Source organism: Bufo bufo, chromosome 2 (assembly GCF_905171765.1).
Source record: "Bufo bufo chromosome 2, aBufBuf1.1, whole genome shotgun sequence".
In the NCBI taxonomy this organism is placed as follows: Eukaryota; Metazoa; Chordata; class Amphibia; order Anura; family Bufonidae; genus Bufo; species Bufo bufo.
In genome coordinates, this window is record NC_053390.1 from 14,724,469 (window position 1) to 14,747,442 (window position 22,974).

Below are 22,974 nucleotides of genomic sequence, written 5' to 3' on the forward strand. Positions count from 1 at the left end.
AGAAGAAGAAGAAGAGAGAGAGAGCAAGAGAGACACTAAAAGGAAGACTTTTCCAGGAAAATCAGAGCACTTTGGTTTTGAGCAGAAATTATTTGGACCTGAATCTAATCGCATGGGGGATTCGGGGGATATTGGACCCAAAATGAATTTTGAGAAAGTTGCTTATCTGTAAATATAATGTGTTAAAAATGTGTTTAACCATTTTGGATTTCTCTGGCAAGTGCTACCCACATTTTGAACACAAGTACAGCTTCTCCGCTGCGTCACTTCTCTCATGTGTAACTAGATATGATTTTCATCTAAAAAAACTTCCCACATTCTGAACACGAATATGGCTTCTCTCCTGTGTGAAATCTCTGATGTTTTACAAGAGATGATTTCCCTGTAAATAATGTCCCAAATTCTGAACATGAAAATGGCTTTTCTCCTGTGTAATTTCTCTCATATGCAACAATATCTTTCACAACTCTCGGAGCACCGAGCTGTCACAGAGGCAATTTGAAATGCTGAATGAGGACAACAAAGAAGCAAGCATGGAGAATATTGTGACAATATCTGGAAATACATTAATACTAGGGATGAGCGAATCGACTTTGGATGCTTTGTACAGTATTAGAATCTATTGGCTCCTATGAGCCGAAGTTATTACTTTGTGAAGTCTCACGAGACTTCGTGTAATAACTTCAGAAATTATTTCTACTGTAAAAAACCTTTGTATCGAACTAGGGTTCAGTTCCAAGTAATAACTTTGGCTCATCGGAGCCAATACATTCTAATACTGTACGGAGCACCGAAGTCGATTCGCTCATCCCTAATTAATACACTCACTAAGTGAGGATAAGACATCAGTGTGCTTTGTATGAATGGTGAAGTCTGGGGACAATAATGGCAGATATAGCATGGTGACCCCAGGAACCTATTTATTCAAACAAGACCAAACTGTATTCAGCACACAATAGGATTTCATCAACCATTTAATATACAGTCTTCATTTATTTAAGTTGGACATTCAGCATTCAAAATTGCTGTAACAATACCAACAAGGGCTCACATTATGTTTAATTTCTGTACGAAGCATTTTTGGATGAGATGGAAAGAGTCCAAAAGCTACTATATTGAGATTGCAAAACTCTAGGTGTGGCTACAATATTATAAATCCTATAGAACTGCATTATTAATAATTTTGGGACTGTGTGAAAAAGCTACAATGTTTGCTATATCAAGACTGCAATAGTCTATGTGGGGTTATCAATCGTTTAACTGCAAAAGTGAGCATTTTTGGATTGTGTAGAAAGATTTTTATACTGGCTACATTGAGATTGTATTGATTCAGGTTTGGACTCTATGACAAAGTGGACAATTACTGGTAACAGCCCTACAGCTGGGAGGTGATATCTAATGAGCAATGAATTACTGCCACTAGGGCGCAGCGGTCAGTGCAATTGATTTATATTACTGGCTTTTGATCAAGGTTACTTACATCCCGTTAACTTTATAAAGTATATACTATAGTCACTTTTGGGCTTTATTTGGGTTTGCGTTTTATTTTAATGGATGAATTTATCTATATTTTGTCAATATTAAATATATTTTTTATATTGTACGATCTTGAGAGCGTGTCGCTTAAATTTAAGATTTGAATTCTGTGTAAAATATTTCCCACATACTGAATGTGACTATGACTTCTCTCCTCTGTGAAATCTCTGATGTTTAACTAGACCTGATTTTTGTGCAAAACATCTCCCACATTCTGAACATGAATATGGCTTCTCTCCTGTGTGAATTCTCTGATGTTCAACAAGACTTGATTTTTGTGTAAAACTGTTTCCACATTTTAAACATAAATACGGTTTCTCTCCTGTGTGACTTCTCTTATGTGCAACAAGAATGGATTTTCCTGCAAAACATTTCCCACATACGGAACATGAAAATGGCTGTTCTCCTGTGTGAAATCTTTGATGTCTAAAAAAGTTTGATCTCTGTGTAAAACATTTCCCACATTCTGAACATGAATATGGCTTCTCTCCTGTGTGAATTCTCTCATGTGTTACAAGATCTGCTTTTTGTCTAAAACATTTCCCACATTCTGAACATGAATATGGCTTCTCTCCTGTGTGACTTCTCTCATGCATAACAAGTTGTGAGTTATACATAAAAGATTTCCCACATTCTGAACATGAATACGGTTTCTCTCCTGTGTGAAATCTCTGATGTCTAAGAAGACTTGATTTTTGTGTAAAACATTTCTCACATTCTGAACATGAAAAAAGCTTCTCCCCTGTGTGAATTCTTTGATGTTCAACAAGATTATATTTTTGTGCAAAGCATTTCCCACATTCTGAACATGAATACGGTTTCTCTCCTGTGTGACATCTCTGATGTTTAAAAAGACTCGCTTTTTGTGTAAAATATTTTCCACATTCTGAACATGAATATGGTTTCTCTCCTGTGTGAATTCTCTCGTGTGCAACAAGATATGATTTCCCTGTAAAACATTTCCCACAATCTGAACAAAAATAAGGCTTCTCTCTTGTGTGAAATTTCTGATGTCTATGAAAATTTGATTTCTGTGTAAAACATTTCCCACATTCTGAACAGGAGTATGGTTTCTCTCCTTTGTGAATTCTTCTGTCTGTTGAAAGACCTGACCTTTTAGTGAACTCTTTACCACAGTTAAACCATTCATCCTCTTTCTGACCTGTACTTGTTGTAACACACTGTGATTGGTCAGAAGGTTCCTCAAAATTATCGAGATTATATGACAGATCTGTACTGTGAAGTCCTGGATGTACATTAAGGGTAATGACATTTACTCCTAAAGAGTGCAGAATGATATCTTCATCTTCAACTTTATAATTTCGTGGTAACATAAAATTTCCTTCAGAATTCTTACTGGGAATATCTGTAAAGATAAAAATTGAAGTTGGTCATTTTCTTCCCTCAAACTACAAGGTAGACATACTTATCACATTGCTTTTATGCTGAAAGTGGATCCAGCAGGAAAGAAGAGCATAAGCCATTTATTTTAAATCCACTCCAGAAAATATCTGCATGAGTGATTCCAGTATTATAAATCTTTCTATAACTTCCTGACTTACTTCAGAATACAGTTTTTTACCGGGGCACGACTTGATATACAGTAAATCATATCTTAATAAAACTCAAAAATTTGAAAAGCAAACCACTACCCAACCAAATATGTAACGTAAAGGCAGCCTATCACCGGGTTTTCATGTTTTAAGCTGCTTATATAGCGTTATTGCACACATACACATGAATAAAACATTACTAGTGTTGAGCGAATTTCTGTTTTAAGTTCGGCGTCTAAAGTTCGGCTTCCGGTTAGCGAAGAATCCCGATATGGATTCCGAATTCCGTTGTGGTTCGTGGTAGCGGAATCAATAATGGCCGATTATTGATTCCGCTACCACGGACCACAGCGGAATTCGGAATCCATATCGGGATTCTCCGCTAACCGGAAGCCGAACGTTAGACGCCGAACTTAAAACAGAAGTTCGCTCAACACTAAACATTACCTGTGATATAATGTTCCCATGCAGAGAAGCTGCAAAAACGAGGTTATACACTTATGCAAATTACGTCTCACATGTGCTCCGGGACTACATTATGGCTGTAAGTGCCCAGGCCCCTTGCCGATGTGCACGCCTAACCATGGTGTCCTCTGGCCTGCCCTGTAATGATCTCACGTCACCCTCTTCAGTTCTCACCTGCACACTTTACTGCTGGGGCCAGACATGCACAGTGCTTTGCCCACTATGGGCAGAGGCACAGACATATGCAGTGCACATGCGCCAGTTAATGCCGCAGCTCACCAGCAGAGGACAGCGAGCTGAGGCATTAACCGATGCATGTGCATTGCACATGGCTACCGTTAAGTCAGTCCAGGAGACCATAGTGAGCAGAAGTCTGAATATTTAACTGTTTCAGCTGTGATCAGGTTTTCCATCCTCATGATTTTGTGTACTTTTTCAGCCCAGTGAACATGAGAAGGAAGGACATCGGACTTCCAAAATCCAGGGATAACCATTCTCAGAAATTTGAAAAAAAAAATGTAAATCTTGGTAAGAGAGCAGCACAAACGTCATGATAACTTCAACACTCTTTTTATGTAGTACGTTAAATAAGAGGGAAACATTTTCCCAAAGACTCCTAAGTGCTATGGAGATGCACCGTGCCCACCACCATCACACTACTTGGGTCAGGTATGGGCATCGCATTACTCCCCTAGCACCTACCCTATAGCAGCAGGGTAAGCTGCCAGATTCCTGTGCTGCAAGACCTCTCTTTCTCTGTGTATTTTAGGAAATACCCTGAAGGCACCAAGGAAATCCATGATTCCATACCTGTGGTGACATCTCCTGGAATGTCCTCCTCCAGCTCACTCTTACACGGGGGATCACCCATCATCCTCTCTTCTTCATCCTCCTCTTTAATATCAGTCAGATCTTCCCCCTGATTTGTCATCTGTAACAATTCAGTACAATACAGCAGACAGGTGGGAAATCTAACAGATCCACAGAAGAGACCCCCACAATCTATGACCCCTCTATGACTGCAGGACCCCCCTATATAGATGTGTACAGGGCTCAGCTCCATCTACCTGAGGGTTCTCTGGGACCTTCTCCTCTGGACAGTCCTGGGAATACAGAGGACGGGGACATCTCTCTGGTGGATTTCTCCTCCTGGATCCATCTGTGGAGACACAAGCACACAGTGACTGAATACATGGCCTCCTGTAGATCTGTCTGTAGATCAGACTCTTCTCTCAGCTCCTTCACTTCTAGGTTTAGTGATCGGAGGAGATAACACTGGAGGGTTTCCTGATATCTCCCTCTGACAGAAGCTCCGACGTCAGGCTCTACACAGTCACACAGGGGCGGACATTGCCCAGAAGCTCCATGTATCATCTACAATGTATACGCTGCGGAACACGGATTTCACAGGACGCCTCTGATAGAGCAGTGTAGTCTACTATACCGGCCCGATGGAGGCCAGAAGGACACGCTCCCATCATGTGACTGGAGACCTATGGATATAACTGACATATAAAGAACACGTAGACTCTAATGTAAGAAGAAACTGTGGAGCTCCTCCATTACATGTCACTGCACACACGTGTATACACTGCACATGACGGCTCTTACCTTGTGATATAAGAGGCTGGTGCTCCTCCATTACATGTCACTGCACACACGTGTATACACTGCACATGACAGCTCTTACCTTGTGATATAAGAGGCTGGTGCTCCTCCATTACATGTCACTGCACACACGTGTATACACTGCACATGATGGCTCTTACCCTGTGATATAAGAGGCTGGTGCTCCTCCATTACATGTCACTGCACACACGTGTATACACTGCACATGACGGCTCTTACCCTGTGATATAAGAGGCTGGTGCTCCTCCATTTCATGTCACTGCACACACGTGTATACACTGCACATGACGGCTCTTACCTTGTGATATAAGAGGCTGGAGCTCCTCCATTACATGTCACTGCACACACGGGTATACACTGCACATGACGGGTCTTACCCTGTGATATAAGAGGCTGGTGCTCCTCCATTACATGTCACTGCACACACGTGTACACACTGCACATGACGGGTCTTACCCTGTGATATAAGAGGCTGGTGCTCCTCCATTACATGTCACTGCACACACGTGTACACACTGCACATGACGGCTCTTACCCTGTGATATAAGAGGCTGGTGCTCCTCCATTACCTGTCACTGCACACAGGTGTATACACTACACATGACGGCTCTTACCTTGTGATATAAGAGGCTGGTGCTCCTCCATTACATGTCACTGCACACACGTGTACACACTGCACATGACGGCTCTTACCTTGTGATATAAGAGGCTGGAGCTCCTCCATTACATATCACTGCACACACGTGTATACACTGCACATGACGGCTCTTACCTTGTGATATAAGAAGCTGGTGCTCCTCCATTACATGTCACTGCACACACGTGTATACACTGCACATGACGGCTCCTACCTTGTGATATAAGAGGCCGGTGCTCCTCCATTACATGTCACTGCACACACGTGTATACACTGCACATGACGGCTCCTACCTTGTGATATAAGAGGCCGGTGCTCCTCCATTACATGTCACTGCACACGTGTATACACTGCACATGACGGCTCTTACCTTGTGATATAAGAGGCTGGTGCTCCTCCATTACATGTCACTGCACACACGTGTATACACTGCACATGACGGGTCTTACCTTGTGATATAAGAGGCTGGTGCTCCTCCATTACATGTCACTTCACACACGTGTATACACTGCACATGACGGGTCTTACCCTGTGATATAAGAGGCTGGTGCTCCTCCATTACATGTCACTGCACACACGTGTATACACTGCACATGACGGGTCTTACCCTGTGATATAAGAGGCTGGTGCTCCTCCATTACATGTCACTGCACACACGTGTATACACTGCACATGACGGCTCCTACCTTGTGATATAAGAGGCCGGTGCTCCTCCATTACATGTCACTGCACACGTGTATACACTGCACATGACGGCTCTTACCTTGTGATATAAGAGGCTGATGCTCCTCCATTACATGTCACTTCACACACGTGTATACACTGCACATGACGGCTCTTACCTTGTGATATAAGAGGCTGGAGCTCCTCCATTACATGTCACTGCACACACGTGTATACACTGCACATGACGGCTCTTACCCTGTGATATAAGAGGCTGGTGCTCCTCCATTACATGTCACTGCACACACGTGTATACACTGCACATGACGGCTCTTACCCTGTGATATAAGAGGCTGGTGCTCCTCCATTACATGTCACTGCACACACGTGTATACACTGCACATGACGGCTCTTACCTTGTGATATAAGAGGCTGGTGCTCCTCCATTACATGTCACTGCACACACGTGTATACACTGCACATGACGGCTCTTACCCTGTGATATAAGAGGCCGGTGCTCCTCCATTACATGTCACTGCACACACATGTATACACTGCACATAACGGCTCTTACCTTGTGATATAAGAGGCTGGTGCTCCTCCATCATGGCCTCCTTGTACAGATCCTTGTGTCCTTCTATATACTCCCACTCCTCCATGGAGAAATAGACAGTGACGTCCTGACACCTTATAGGAACCTGACAACACAATGACACCGTCATCACCCAGACCCCTCCAGTGCTGTTACTGGAGAATTACCCAGCATTCCCAGCAGTGTCACCTCTCCAGTCAGCAGCTCCATCATCTTGTGGGTGAGCTCTAGGATCTTCTGCTCATGTACCAGGGGGTGAGGGGGAGGCTCTGTGATGGGGGGAGGGGTCCTGCTCCGCCCTCCTGACTCCTGGAGATGGATGATGGGAGTCACACAGTCCCCCGATGTCTTCTTCACTATTGTGTACTCCTGTGGATGGAGAGAGACACTTAGGGAATAAACCCTTCAGGGGCCATGTGCTCTCCTCCGGCCTCTCCTCCTGGTACAACGTGCCTACTTACCTCCTCATGGCTCCTACAACATGACTATTGGTCACTGGTCACATGACACATCACTCACCATACTGGGGGCTGATCTTCAGGTTCTCCATCACTTGGAAGGTCTGGAGGCCGTTCTACAGGACCCTGGACTCTTCCTATCACTTCCTATGATGGATTCTCCCTCCCGATGTCTGACTTGTTACAGAATACAATAAAGAGGAGAGAAATCTAGAAAAGTTTACCTCTCCGCTCAGCAGGGAGATGATCTCCAAGGTGAGGTCTAATATTCTTCTGCTGATCTCCTTCCTGTCCATCCTTGGTGGTCGTTCAGGAGAAGAGGAGAGAACTGGAGGAGCTGGAGGCTTGTAGTACTGCAGGCGCCTTTATGAGAAGAGGAGAGGAAATAATCCAGGGGACAAGACCAGATGTCACCTCCAGAACCGCACTTCCTGAGCCTGGAGGGGCCCCCACCACATGGATTCCAGGGGCCCCAACATGGAGATTTCTGGTGGCTCCACAGGAGATAAATGTCTGATAGATGCAGGTCCCACCTTTGGGCTGTGCTCAGCTGTGTCCAGAACTCCTAGAGAAGAGACTGGAGAGAGCTGAGCTCAGGCCGGGCCCCGCTCCATTCATTCTCCTCCTGGAGGCAGGGGCCCCTCACCAGGACAGTCAGGGGCCAGCGAATGATGACAACCCCCACTATCCCCACTACTACTCCCACATCATACTAAGCTGAGGAGCGGAGAAGGATTCCTTGTGTGTAATGGAGGAGAATCTCCAGAGGTGACATGTCTGAGCTCTCCACCACACTGTCTCCTCACAGCTCATCTTACCTGCAGGCTGGAGGAATGGCTGATACCAGAGAGAACAAGAGCCCTGACTACCGACCAGGACCTGCCCAGTATCTGCTCCACTATCCCCCCCCCCCCCCCCATCATCATACTAAGGCTACTTTCACACTCGTGTTTTGTTTTCCGTTTGTGAGTTCAGTCCTAGGCTCTCACCAGCGGTCCAAAACGGATCAGTTCAGCCCCAATGCATTCTGAATGGAAAAGGATCCGCTCAGAATGCGTCAGTTTGCCTCCAATCAGTCTCCATTCCGCGTGCAGTATTTTGCTGTCCGCTTGATGAAACTGAGCCAAACGGATCCGTCCTGATACACAATGTAAGTCAATGGGGACGGATCAGTTTCCCATTGACTTTCAATGGAGTTCATGACTGAACTGTCTTGGCTATGTTACAGATAATACAAACGGATGCGGTTGTATTACTGTTACGGATCCGTATTCGCAGATTCATAACAGATCTGCCCAAAACGCGAGGGTGAAAGTAGCCTAAGCTGAGGAGCAGAGAAGGATTCCTTGTGTGTAATGGAGGAGAATCTCCAGAGGTGACATGTCTGAGCTCTCCACCACACTGTCTCCTCACAGCTCATCTTACCTGCAGGCTGGAGGAATGGCTGATACCAGAGAGAACAAGAGCCCTGACTACCGACCAGGACCTGCCCAGTATCTGCTGCACTGCCAGAGCTGAAGGACCTGGGGTGACGTCACCGTCATGTGATCACGGCAGGGGGCGGGGCTCAGGAGAGGAAGTGGTGAAGGACCTGGGGTGACGTCACCGTCATGTGATCAGTGCAGGGGGCGGGGCTCAGCAGTGGAGAGAGGGGGTGGTGAAGGACCTGGGGTGACATCACCATCATGTGATCAGTGCAGGGGGCGGGGCTCAGCAGTGGAGGGGAGAAGAGGTGGTGAAGGACCTGTGATGATGTCACCATCATGTGATCGGTGCAGAGGGCGGGGCTCAGCAGTGAAGAGGAACAGAGGTGGTGAAGGACCTGGGATGATGTCACCATCATGTGATCAGTGCAGGAGGCGGGGCTTTGTGTGGACCAAAAGAAATTGGAGTTGACACTCTCTTCTTTGATATCCTGTACATGCTGGGAGTTGTAGTTCTCTGATATTCTATTCCAGGTACCAACAACGTCCGGCGCTCTAGCTGTTCTGAAACTATAGCTCCCAGAATCCTCCTTTAACTTTTATGGGAGTCACAATAACAGCCAAGGAAGTGTGCACGCTGGGAGTTGTAGTTTCACAGCAGCTGGAGTGCCAAAGGTTGCTGATCTCTGTTCTATACTAACACTCTGGACATGCTGGGAGTTTTAGTTCTCTCCTGTGATAACCTCTAATAACAGCCTAGACATGCTGGGAGTTGTAGTTCTCTGATATCCTGTAATAGCCTGGACATGCTGGGAGTTGTAGTTCTCTGATATCCTGTAATAGCCTGGACATGCTGGGAGTTGTAGTTCTCTGATATCCTGTAATAGTCTGGACATGCTGGGAGTTGTATGACACATTGCTATTTTTCTTTGGTGCAAAACACTTCTGAGGGTGACCTGTAGGCATTTTTGGGTTCAAAACTCCGTCTTAGGGCTTGTTCACACGACCATGCCATTCAAATTGTGGATCCGCAAAACACGGATGACGCCCGTGTGCCTTCCGCAATTTGCGGAACGGAATGGACGGCCCTTTATAGAACTGCGTATTCTTGTCCGCAAAACGAACAAGACTAGGACATGACTCAGCATTTTTGCGGGGCCACGGAACGGAGCAACGGATGCGGACAGCACACAGAGTGCTGTCCGCATCTTTTGCGGCCCCATTGAATTAATGGGTCCGCACCCGAGCCACAAAAAATGTGAACCAAACCACGGTCGTGTGAATGAGCCCCTACTGTTATAAGACAGTTAATCAGTCTGTAATTGTGTCGGTGACATAACGCCTTTTTTAGGAGGGAGATACACCTCATCTGCAGCCGTAACATGGAAATACAATAGTTAATTGTTCTGTTATTTCTGTTGGTGACCTATAGCCATTTATTGGGTGCAAAACACTTCATTCATAAAAAAATAAGGAAATTGGGGACGTGGCCGTGGAGCTGGTGGAGCTCCTGTTGCAGGGAGAGGACGTGGTCGATCTGTGCCATCTACACGCACAAGTGAAACCCCTTCCTCTGATGCACGCCGCAGGCGACAGGACGTTCAGCCTCATTTTGTAGGCCCGAATACCGCTCTAAGAATGGTGAGGCCAGAACAAGTAGAGGTGATAGTAGATTGGGTGGGTGACAGTGCCTCCAGTTATTTCACATTGTCTCCCACCCAGTCTCCTGCTGAAACCGCAGAGTTGGCACCTTCGGCCCATGGGCATCTGTTTTTTACCTCACCCCCTTGCAAATCAGCCAAGCAGTCTGAGCCCCAAGTCATGCAGCAGTCTCTTCTGCGTTTTGATGACTCTGTTAGCAGGGTTTCCCAGGGCCATCCATCTATCGCTGCCCCAGAAGTGGAAGAGATTGAGTGCACCGATGCCCAACCACTTATGTTTCAGGATGAGGACATGGGAGGACCATCGCAGCACGTCTCAGATGATGATGACGACGACTAAACATACTGTAGGTGCCAACTGCTGGGGCTTTCTGCAGTATGCAAACTGGCCAGGAAGGCAGCGTTGAGGAGTGGGTGGCAGATGATGGCGAGAATGATAATGTCCTAGACCTCACATGGCATCCAGATCATATCAGTAACGTATGCAGTTTAAAGGAAAAGGTGGTGCTCACGCAGCGCCAGCCGCCCCGAAAAGAGGGAGCAGGGTGCAAAAGTGGAGCGGCCGTCCCCTAGCCAGTACTCCTGCTACTGCCCAACACGCTAAGGGACAGAGCACACCAAAGCCAGCTCCAAGGAGTTCCCTGGCGTGTTAGTTCTTCAGACAATGTGCTGACGACAAGACGCGAGTGGTTTGCACGCTGTGCAATCAGAGCCTGAAGCGAAGCCTTAACGTTCTCAACCTGAGCACCACCTGCATGACCAGGCATCTAAGTGCAAAGCACGAGCTGCAGTGGAGTAGACACCTCAAAAACTACGAAAGAGCTAAGGCTCTTCTTGCTCCCTCTTCTACTGCGTTCTCGTCCTCTTCCTTCCCTCTTTGGAGCGATAGGGGCAGTGGCGTAACTACCAGGGAAGCAGCGGAATCGGCTGCTTCGGGGCCCGGGCTGACAAGGGACCCGGCACCCGGCAGCGTGTCAAGTTTCATCATGATTATTTAATACGTTTTTCAGAGCCCCTTCACATACACTTCATCTGTAGTGCCCTAGAGCAGGAAGTACTTGGATGCAGCGTCCAAGTACTTCCTGCTCTAGGGCACTACAGATGAAGTCGATTGCACTTGGGAGCCAGGTGAAGAGGGTGGCAGCTTGTGCGTGAGGCAGCAGCTGAGCCAGCAAGGTGGTAGCGTGGCCGGGAGTCAGCAGTGGGAGGTCGGGAGCCAGATGTTCCTGGGGTATACCACCCACTTCGCAGGAGACTACCTGCCCAGGAAGTAGCGGTGCAGGGGTCATGGAGGCAAATGCCAAACTTGGCAGTGTGACCATTTTTTGTTAGGCTGCCGGAGGAGGTGAACATGGCCATTTGCCGAATTTGTGGGCAGAAAGTAAAGCGTGGGCAGGGTGCTAATGTTGGCACCACTGCCCTTCGTCAAAACACATGCAGCATCACCATAAAGTGGCCTGGGAGAACCGTGGCTCCGAAGGGGTGGTCCAGCCTGCTGTAGCAACCGCTGCATCAACCAGTGGCACACCCAATTTTATGCAGTCAAGGCTCCACCACTTCAGCCGAAGGGAGCTGTCTGTCCTTCCCATTATCTGCTGGTCCTGATGCTCCTGCTCCTCCTGCTCCTCCTCATCAGTCATTCCGTCAGCAATCTATCACCGAAGCGATTGCCAAGAGACAACAGTATTTGTGCACTCATCCAATGGCGCAGAAGCTGAATGTGCTCCTGGCCAAGTTGCTGGTGCTGCAGTCCCTCCCTTTACAAGTGGTGGACTCTGCACCTTTCAGAGGACTGATGACTTGTGCCAAGCCGAGGTGGAGAATCCCAAGCTGTCATTTCTTTGCCAAAAAGGCAGTTCCCAACCTGCACATACAGTACAGACCAAAAGTTTGGACACACCTTCTCATTCAAAGAGTTTTCTTTATTTTCATGACTATGAAGGCATCAAAACTATGAATTAACACATGTGGAATTATATACATAACAAACAAGTGTGAAACAACTGAAAATATGTCATATTCTAGGTTCTTCAAAGTAGCCACCTTTTGCTTTGATTACTGCTTTGCACACTCTTGGCATTCTCTTGATGAGCTTCAAGAGGTAGTCCCCTGAAATGGTCTTCACTTCACAGGTGTGCCCTGTCAGGGTTAATAAGTGGGATTTCTTGCCTTATTCAATGGGGTTGGGACCATCAGTGGCGTTGAGGAGAAGTCAGGTGGATACACAGCTGATAGTCCTACTGAATAGACTGTTAGAATTTGTATTATGGCAAGAAAAAAGCAGCTAAGTAAAGAAAAACGAGTGGCCATCATTACTTTAAGAATTGAAGGTCAGTCAGATGAAAAATTGGGAAAACTTTGAAAGTAATGGCTATTTGACCATGAAGGAGAGTGATGGGGTGCTGCGCCCGATGACCTGGCCTCTACAGTCACCGGACCTGAACCTAATCGAGATGGTTTGGGGTGAGCTGGACCGCAGAGTGAAGGCAAAAGGGCCAACAAGTGCTAAGCATCTCTGGGAACTCCTTCAAGACTGTTGGAAGACCATTTCAGGGGACTACCTCTTGAAGCTCATCAAGAGAATGCCAAGAGTGTGCAAAGCAGTAATCAAAGCAAAAGGTGGCTACTTTGAAGAACCTAGAATATGACATATTTTCAGTTGTTTCACACTTGTTTGTTATGTATATAATTCCACATGTGTTAATTCATAGTTTTGATGCCTTCATAGTCATGAAAATAAAGAAAACTCTTTGAATGAGAAGGTGTGTCCAAACTTTTGGTCTGTACTGTATATGTAGAACAGAAGGTTGGCCAGTACTTGAGCCTGTCAGTGCCTGCGGCAGTGCCGACGTGTGGAGCTGTAACTACGGTCAAGGACAATATATGTCCTTTACGGCCTATTGGGCAAATGTGGTTCCTGCCCAGCCACACCAGCAACTTGGACAGGTGACGCCGCTTCCACCTCCACATTCTCACGCCGTTAGCCCTGCGACAATGTCCGCCTCTGCCTCCTCATCCTCCACCGTGTCCTCAGCCTCCACTGCAGGGACAATTCACAGTGCCCCTCCAGATACCACGTGTGCAGGGCACAGCGGTGTCACGCTGTTCTGTACCTAGTTTGCCTGAGTTAACCGAGTCACACAGGGAAGGAACTGATCTGCGTCCTTCATCAAGAAATTGAATCCTGGCTTTATCCTTGACAACTCAAAATCTGAACCATGGTGACAGATAACGGGAAGAACATGGTGTCTGGCGCTGTGTCAAGGATGGCTGAGCCATGCGCTGTGCATAGTGCACGTGTTCAATCTGGTTGTAAACTGGTTCCTGAAGTCTTCCGCCCACCTGCAAAAGGGTAAATGAGAGGAAAAATAAACCTGTCAATGGCGCCAAATACCTGGGAAAAGCAATACTATCCCACTAAATGGTAATCACTGGTTGATTATGTGCAATACTCAATTATTGACTGTATAATAAAAAACATATATACCTCTAGATAGAGTGGTCCAGTCATCGATTGATAATAATAGGATACAGTCATGTACTATAAACGTTAGATAAAACGTAAGCATAAAAACATTAAAAGGCACTCGCTTCACCCAGGAGGGGCAGGGTGGGATAAAGCTCAAGACACCCACTCTGCTTCCTCCTGCGCCTGGATCGCCCGTAGAGTATCCGGAATTGACGGCACTTGGTACATCTGGTCAAATATCCTTTATTAAGCACCGGGTATGGGTGGGGTGCAGGCTCAACGCGTTTCGGGGTCTTGCAAGATCCCCTTCATCAGGAGCAACTGGAAGTGTCCCTGACCAATCCAGTCAATCTAAGTTTGCACCCATTCTAAGTCCTTATTCAGATATGAGTGGATTTCAGTCACAAGAAAATGTGAGATTTCTAGCACCATTTTATAATGTATAAAAATCTGCTGTACCCAGTATCCCCAGTAGGAACATCAATTTTACCCGATGAGTAGAATTCCCAATTCAGAGGACTTACCTATGCTGTTTTGTAGAGAATTAGTTAAAATATGGAGCGTTTTCTTATGTTGTTAGTGAGATTTAGAAGGTTTAGTCCAATGTAGAGCTGGGGATTCTTTCTCTCAAGATTGTAGCTTCCACAGTGGGTGGGGGAGGAAGCATTTAGGTGATTATCCTGTCACATTGTCTGAATATGCATCAGGACAGGGCAGAGAGTGTAGAGAAAGTTTTCACTAGACTCCAGAAACGTTAGGGGGATTTGGGCTTTGAGCATACCTTAGATATGCATGAGAAAATCTTAAGTGCTGCCTTTGTGGATGGTCTTAAGGATCATCTGGAAAGATCTAGTATTAACTAGGCCTAAATGAAGTTCACTATAGCCCTAGATTTTGTGGAAATTGAATTGAACAAAGGCCTAAGGCGGGTGTGGCTGTCTATCAGTCCTCCCCACAAGAGGGGGGAAGGAAGACTTTGTATGTACTTGCCCACTTCCTCGCCCATGGGAGGAGCTACAAATGTTCAGCCCTTTAAGTGCAACGCCCATAGGGAATTAACAATCCAGAATCAAATGCTGGATCCCTATTATCTATATAATCCTTAGGATCTGCTGCCATTGCCTCATAGCAAACATGTTCCATGATCTCTCATGGCTAAGGGTAGTATCATATGTGTAGGAGTATTGCAATCCTACTCCTTTCACCAACTGTTCACCGCCTTAAATGTGCACAAATTTAGATCCGACTACTCTGCTGCCTCTGGAGGAGGGAGGGAGGGGGTAGTAGTGTCTTCCCACCTCTAAACGAAATTTTTGAGTTTATGGTAGATAATTTCAGATTCTTGGAAGATGGATCATCTCGGACAGAATATGCTGTTCCTACTTAATCTGATTGAATCGTCAAGAAAGAACTACTCCCTCCAGCAATGTTAGTGCAGGAGACAGAGCTGAAGACACTCGCTGAGGTTTGTAAGATGGCTGAGGGTAAGACTGCTAACATCAATATTAATTCAGGTATGCCTTCGGTATCGCTCATTATTATGGTCTAATCTGGTAAAGCACGGATTTTGTTTTATCCATGGGTAAGCCCATCAATAATGAATGCTGAGTGTATGAAAGATGTTTGATGCCCTGATGCTGCCTGAGAAGGTATAGGCTAAACTATTACCTGAAGTCTACGCTAAGTCGAAGTCTGTGTCATATGGGATGGCTTAGGGCCAGTGGACTTCCAAAAAGTTTGTCTTTTTCAGATACTGGCTACAGAGGCTGAAAGAAAACATCAAAGGATAAAGGTAGAAGTAATGATTGAGAATAGACTCTGGAGGTTTGATAAGAAACTCTCCCTTCAGACGGCACTCTACCTAAAGAGGATGGATTTATAACATGGGCAAATCAAGAGAGGGAAGGTGTGATTGGGTTCCGTGGTGGATGGCTCTTGGGTTCAACAATGCTGCCACTAGGTTAGTTGAAGGTGAATGCTGTAATAATAATGGGAGAACTATGGGAGTTCCAGGAAGGCATATGCCAAGGTCATCTTACCCAATTCATAGACGGCGGATTGACTACATTCAGAACAAAGGTGGAACAGTGTGAATATGTCTATTGATCTCTTTCCAGGATATTCGGAGAATTGGCCTGTAGCAAAGGCTACAGCTAAAGGATACTGACTGAGGTAAGAGTAATTACCCCTGGGGGTTTTCTCCATCCGGTACACATCTAACCGGAAGATAGGCCTAAGTCCTTATGAAGTACTCTTTGGGAATGCCCCTAGATTAGGTCTCTATTTCCCCAACAGCTGCAGATGCAGCATAGTAGTTTTTAAAAATGATGTTGTCTGTTGCACAAATTGATTGTCTAATGTGTATTTCCAAGTTTAAGTTGTTTTCTAGAATCCAGACTGTATAGAAGCAATTCATTCTTTACAATCAGGAGATTGGATAGTGGTGAAACGAGAGACGTGCGGAAAGTCCTAGAGCTACGGTTTGAAGATTTACATCAAGTCCTGATAATCACCGCCACTGCTGTCGAATTGGAAGGAGAGACTGATTGGGTCTGCGTGTCATACTGCAATCAAGTGCCAGGACTATAAGAGCCATAATGTTTTTGCATGTCGTATTGTTTGTTTCATATTGAACAAGGGGAAAATCACAGTCAAATCAAATTAATTTTAATGGACCGGACGGCGTAATCATGTGTCGTGCGCCAGTGGCGTATCTATCACAAGGCAAACAAGGCATTTGCCTAGGGCGGCACTTGCCAATGGGGCGGCAAAATGCCTTGTTTGCCCCTTGTCCCATCCGTCTTATATGCCGGTATACTCAGAAGATCCGATGTTATATTCTAACCCCCAGGCGTTCCCATGGTGATGGGGACGCTTGCCTGGGGGTTAGAATATACCATCGGATCTGAGTTTTCACAATCTCAGTGAGATCGTGAAAACTCAAATCCGATGGTATATTCTAACCCCCAGGCGTTCCCATGGTGACAGGGACGCTTGCCTGGGGGTTAGAATATACAGGGCCACGCCGCTCACAGGAGTACATTTATAAACGAATCAGTAACTTTAATCATTGCTGATCTCTTTACTTGGATATCTTACTCATATGCCTGCTCCTCCCACTAGGCGGCGCAGGCGCGTGACGTCAGTGAGTGAGCGCTGCCTGCTGTTACCGGAGCTAAGACAGAGTAAGATATCCAAGTAAAGAGATCAGCAATGATTAAAGTTACTGATTCGTTTATAAATGTACTCCTGTCCTGTGAGCGTCGGAGAGGGGGATCTGTGGATGGCACTGTTTGGGGGAGGGGGATCTGTGGATGGCACTATTTAGGGGAGGGGAATCTGTGGATGGCACTATTTAGGGGAGGGGAATCTGTGGATGGCACTGTTTAGGGGAGGGGGATCTGTGGATGGCACTGTTTAGGGGAGGGGGATCTGTGGATGGCACTGTTTAGGGGAGGGGGATCTGTGGATGGCACTGTTTAGGAGAGGGGGATCTGTGGATGGCACTGTTTAGGGGAGGGGGATCTGTGGATGGCACTGTTTAGGGGAGGGGGATCTGTGGATGGCACTGCTTAGGGGAGGGGGATCTGTGGATGGCACTGTTTAGGGGAGGGGGATCTGTGGATGGCACTGTTTAGGGGAGGGGGATCTGTGGATGGCACTGTTTAGGGGAGGGGGATCTGTGGATGGCACTGTTTAGCGGAGGGGGTCTGTGGATGGCACTGTTTAGGGGAGGGGGATCTGTGGATGGCACTGTTTAGCGGAGGGGGTCTGTGGATGGCACTGTTTAGGGGAGGGGGATCTGTGGATGGCACTGTTTAGGGGAGGGGGATCTGTGGATGGCACTGTTTAGGGGAGGGGGATCTGTGGATGGCACTGTTTAGGGGAGGGGGATCTGTGGATGGCACTGTTTAGGGGAGGGGGATCTGTGGATGGCACTGTTTAGGGGAGAGGAATCTGTGGATGGCACTGTTTAGGGGAGGGGGATCTGTGGGTGGCACTGTTTAGCGGAGGGGGTCTGTGGATGGCACTGTTTAGGGGAGGGGGATCTGTGGATGGCACTGTTTAGGGGAGGGGGATCTGTGGATGGCACTGTTTAGGGGAGGGGGATCTGTGGATGGCACTGTTTAGGGGAGGGGGATCTGTGGATGGCACTGTTTAGGGGAGGGGGATCTGTGGATGGCACTGTTTAGCGGAGGGGGTCTGTGGATGGCACTGTTTAGGGGAGGGGGATCTGTGGATGGCACATATGAAGGGATGGGGTTTAGAGAGAAAGGGGTTTGGCCTTGACAGGAAGGGGTAGGTCAAATTTATATTAGGGGGGTGCCCGAGTTTAGTCTCGCCTAGGACAGCACAAAACCAAGATACACCACTGACGTGCGCGTCACTAACCTAGTTTGCATGTACTTGACACGCCCTTCCTGCGTTTGATTAAGAGAGCCCAGCAGGTTTGAATTCTTCCTGCATTCCAAGCCACATCTTGGATTAGTTCCGCCCACCTTGGTAGACATGTGATGTTCGGCCACCAATTAGCACCCCTTGATGGGTATTTAATATGGCGCTCTGCAATCCAAGTTAGTGCCGGCAATACTCAAGCTGTGGTCCTACTAGTGGTGAGTGTTTTGGGCCTATGGCTCCCCCGTGATCTCTACTGTATGACATTTCCTGTAGCATCACTTCTCTGCACATTTGTAATGTCTTTTCATTGCTCTAGAAGCTCTGGTCCACTCTTTTCCACTGTTGTCCTTCTCACCGGTTTGGTGACGTTTTCAGTTATGTGGCGTGGTACTTGGATCAGATCTGTGATGGTCCCCACCGCCTGTCTGATCTGACTATCATACTGCATCCATCCTTTTTCTGCATGGGTCTTTGTTCATTCTGGCCCCATGTGTATGTATTGTCCATATGCCATGAAACATGTCACTATGTATATAGTACATACAATTTAATCATGTCTCGCTTTATCAATCATGTCCATTTGAACAGATTTTTATAATGCTGTAAAATCATGTTTAAGAAAATATTCTATGAACACTGTTACTATCTCTTGTATATTATGTTTTTTCAGCCTGATGAAGGGCGTATGTTAGCCCGAAACGTTGCAAGCAACTGATGTACCACTGTTTCCGGCTGAAATAATATGAAATAAATCATCACTTATTATCATCATTATCACGGAGTGCTGTCTAAATATTTGTGTGATGTCCTGAAGGGAACCCCACCAAACAGTTGTAAACATAATGAGTGTAATCCTCTGTTCCTGTCCATTAGAAATCGTATCCAACAGGATTCGGGGATATCTGTTTAACCCCTTCAACCCCGGGCCTGTTTTCACCTTCCTGCCCAGGCCATTTTTTTTGCAAATCTGACCAGTGTCACTTTATGTGGTGATAACCTTAAAACACTTTTACTTATACAGGCCATTCTGAGATTGTTTTCTCGTCACATATTGTACTTCATGACAGTGGTAAAATTAAGTTAAAAAAAAACATTTTTATTCATTAAAAAATACAAAATCGACCAAAAGTTTTGAAAAATTATCAAATTTGCAAATTTCTATTTCTCTACTTTTATAATATATAGTAATACCTTCAAAAATAGTAATTACTTGACATTCCCCATATGTCTACTTCATGTTTGGATCATTTTGAAAATGACATTTTATTTTTTGGGGACGTTACATAATAGAAACCAACCAAAAATGACCCCATTTTAGAAACTACACCCCTTAAGGTATACAAAACTGATTTTACAAACTTTCTTAACCCTTTAGATGTTCCACAAGAATTGATGGAAAATGGAGATGAAATTTCAGAATTTCACTTTTTTGGCAGATTTTACATTTTAATCCATTTTTATCAGTAGCAAAGCAAGGGTTAAGAGCAAAATAAAACTCAATATTTATAACCCTGATTCTGCGGTTTACAGAAACACCCCACATGTGATCGTAAACTGCTGTACGGGCACACGGCAGGGCACAGAGGGAAAGGAACGCCATATGGTTTTTGGAAGGCAAATTTAGCTGAACTGGTTTTTAGATGCCATGTCCCCCTGATGCACCCCTACAGTAGATAATCATATTTTAGTGTTTCATAGTCGGAGAGCCATAGCTTTTTTATTTTTTGACCGATTCTCTCAGGTAGGGTCTCATTTTTTGCGGGATGAGGTGACGGTCTGATTGGTACTATTTTGGGGGGCATACGCCTTTTTGATCACTTGCTGTTGCAATTTTTGTGATGTAATGTGACAAAAATGGCTTTTTTTTACACAGTTTTTTTTTTTTTTTTTTACGGTGTTCATCTGAGTGGTTAGGTCATGTGATATTTTTATAGAGCTGTTTGTTACGGACGTGGCGATACCTAATATGTATACTTTTTTTTTTTTTTTTTCACTTTAGCACAATAATAGCAGTTTTAACACAGAAAAAATTACGGTCAGTTTTAACACAAACGTGGGTTTATTTGATCCAGAGCAGTGACATACGGTGATGCAATACAGGAATGCCGTAGCAGAGCAGATGCTGTGATGTGGATGTCTTTCCTGAGGCTAACTGCTGGTCAAAAACTGATGCCTTCACAAGCCGAGTTGTGTGTCTCCAGTCACAAAGGAATGCAGCACTGAAAATGGCTACAGGAAGTGACAAGGACCAAGGCTGCTAAAACCACGCCCAGCAGAGAAAACTTTATTTAACAAAGAACAAGGAGTGCAGCATACGAATTCCGGCCAGCAGATGGCAGCAGAGAACAATAGATAGAAACAACATAGTAAAGAAGAGATAATAATGCAGTGCAGGAATTCAATTTCAAAAGAACAGCACAATATGTCTGGGTTTTGTTTTGTTTTCTCAGTTTTTTATTATAAAATAAGGGGAAAGGGGCATTTTTTTTCTTTTTTACTTTATTCATTTTATTACTTTATTCATTTTATTGAAACACTTTTTTTTTTTACTTTACTTTATTTATGACATTCACTTTTGGGGGTCTGATCCCCTCTGCAATGCATTACAATACATCTGTATTGTAATGCATTGCCTGTTAGTGTATGACACTGAGTCATACACTAACAGGTTGCCGAGGAGACGGGCCTGAGGCTGGATCTCCTCGGCTCACGTAGAAGGCAGTTCTATGCCGTGCAAGGCATTGGGCAGCCTCTGCACGGCATCGGGCTGCCTTGTGTCGCATCGGGTCCCCACCACAGCAGCGTGGGGACTCGATGCTCTCCCTCACCCGACACAAACCTCTTCTATGTCGCGGACCGCGGCATAGAAGGGGTTAATCCATCCCGGTGGATACAGCAGGGGCCCGGCTACCACGGACTGCCGGGCCCCTGCAGTGATCGCGCGTGCACCGCTCCGATGCCCGCGCGATCACTATGACGTACTTGTACGTCAAATTGCGGTAACTCAGTGGTTCCCATGACGTGATAGCACGTCAAAAGTCGGGAAGGGTTTAAGGAGCTTGTGTAAGTGACAAAGATCCCCTAGGCAAATTTAGAATGTTGGTAAGGAAAAAACCTCAAAGTTTAGTTGCATCTGTGGCTCCTACGTCCTTCTATAATTGGCATTAAATATTTAGCCAATTTAAAAATATGAAGACAAACTGGCCTTAGAGACAGGATTTTATGCAGGAAAGCCCTTTGGTGTTTTCCCTCCAGGATATTGTTCTTACATAATTCAGCTGAATAAGACAAGTAGTGACTCTGATAGTTCCTGACAGTTGGTTTATCAACCAAAATTATCAAAACGCAGATATCTGGTGATTGTGTGGAGATTTGAAACTCCAACCCAGGATGCAGGTGGAATGAAGTGGCCAATGTACCCTGATCAAGTACTAATGCTATTTGTTCTATTCTCACCTCCTGAGTTAAATCAAATCAGTAAGCAACACAATGTCTGGTCACGACTAAGGAGGTCACTCCCTATATCCTTTGACTCACATGTATACATGGATGCCATAGGAGTCTGTAGAAGAGTTTCTGACAAATGTAAAGCTAAAAGTCAGTTAGCTGCAGGATCTGAGTCATTAATTCCCACGATTAGTAGTAATAAAAATATATAGATTGGATTAACATCTCTATTGTCATCAACAGAGATTTGTGAATTACACCTGTGATCCTGTGAAGGGAATGGTGGAACAACTGAGCTCTTTTTCAGTGATGACTCTACAGAACCGACTGGTCCTTGACGGCAGAAAAAGGAGGGGTCTACAGGAACTGCTGCATCTACATCCCAGACAACACTGCCCCTGATGGAAGGATCACCAAGGATCTGAAGAAACTGATGGACTTTATCAAATGAACTGACGGGAAAAATTCTGGCCAGAACAATGTTTTGGGAACTGGTTCAGTGACTGCAGTGTTTTTAACATTTGGCTTTAACAGGATGTTCTATAGTTCTCCGTTTTAAGAAAATAGTGTTTAAAATAGTTTTTAAAATGTTTAATACATCCATGCCCACACTATGTATATGTGCTGTGCTCCTGTAAAAGACAAAGATTATTCCATCCTGAAGTACATAAAAACTTGTTGATGGTTGCGGGGTAAATAGGAAAAGGTGCAGGCAAGCCAGAAAGGGAGTTGAGGGGACCAGGTGAAGCAATAAGGAAAGTCCAGCTCTTCACTGTTTAGGGCCTTGGGAGAGTACCTCACTTTGCATGTTCACTTTTGGTCTATTTCCCGTAAAAGGAGGGATTTGTGAGAGATAGGTTTTATTTCTCTATATATATGTACTGTACTACTATTTTCTGTCCACAAGATGGCAGCAAACCAGATGTGTGAGCCTCATGTGCATTTCTTTGTCTTAAGGTCACTGGGGGAGGGGGGCGGGGAGTTAGGTTGCAATTTTCAAATATGCCAATGAAACTCAGGGATAAAGTTGGCATACTACACA

General features: G+C 45.5%; 1 protein-coding gene across 1 annotated transcript in view; it reads right to left on the reverse strand.

The window, feature by feature from the left end:
- The window catches only part of LOC120992058 (zinc finger protein 850-like), a 75,650-nt gene that overhangs the window by 18,954 nt on the left and 33,722 nt on the right, over window positions 1-22,974 (reverse strand). Inside the window, exon 3 of the mRNA XM_040420821.1 lies at window positions 1,721-2,464. Within this exon, the coding sequence (XP_040276755.1) occupies window positions 1,721-2,464 (744 nt within the window). The remainder of the gene's footprint in view (window positions 1-1,720; window positions 2,465-22,974) is intronic.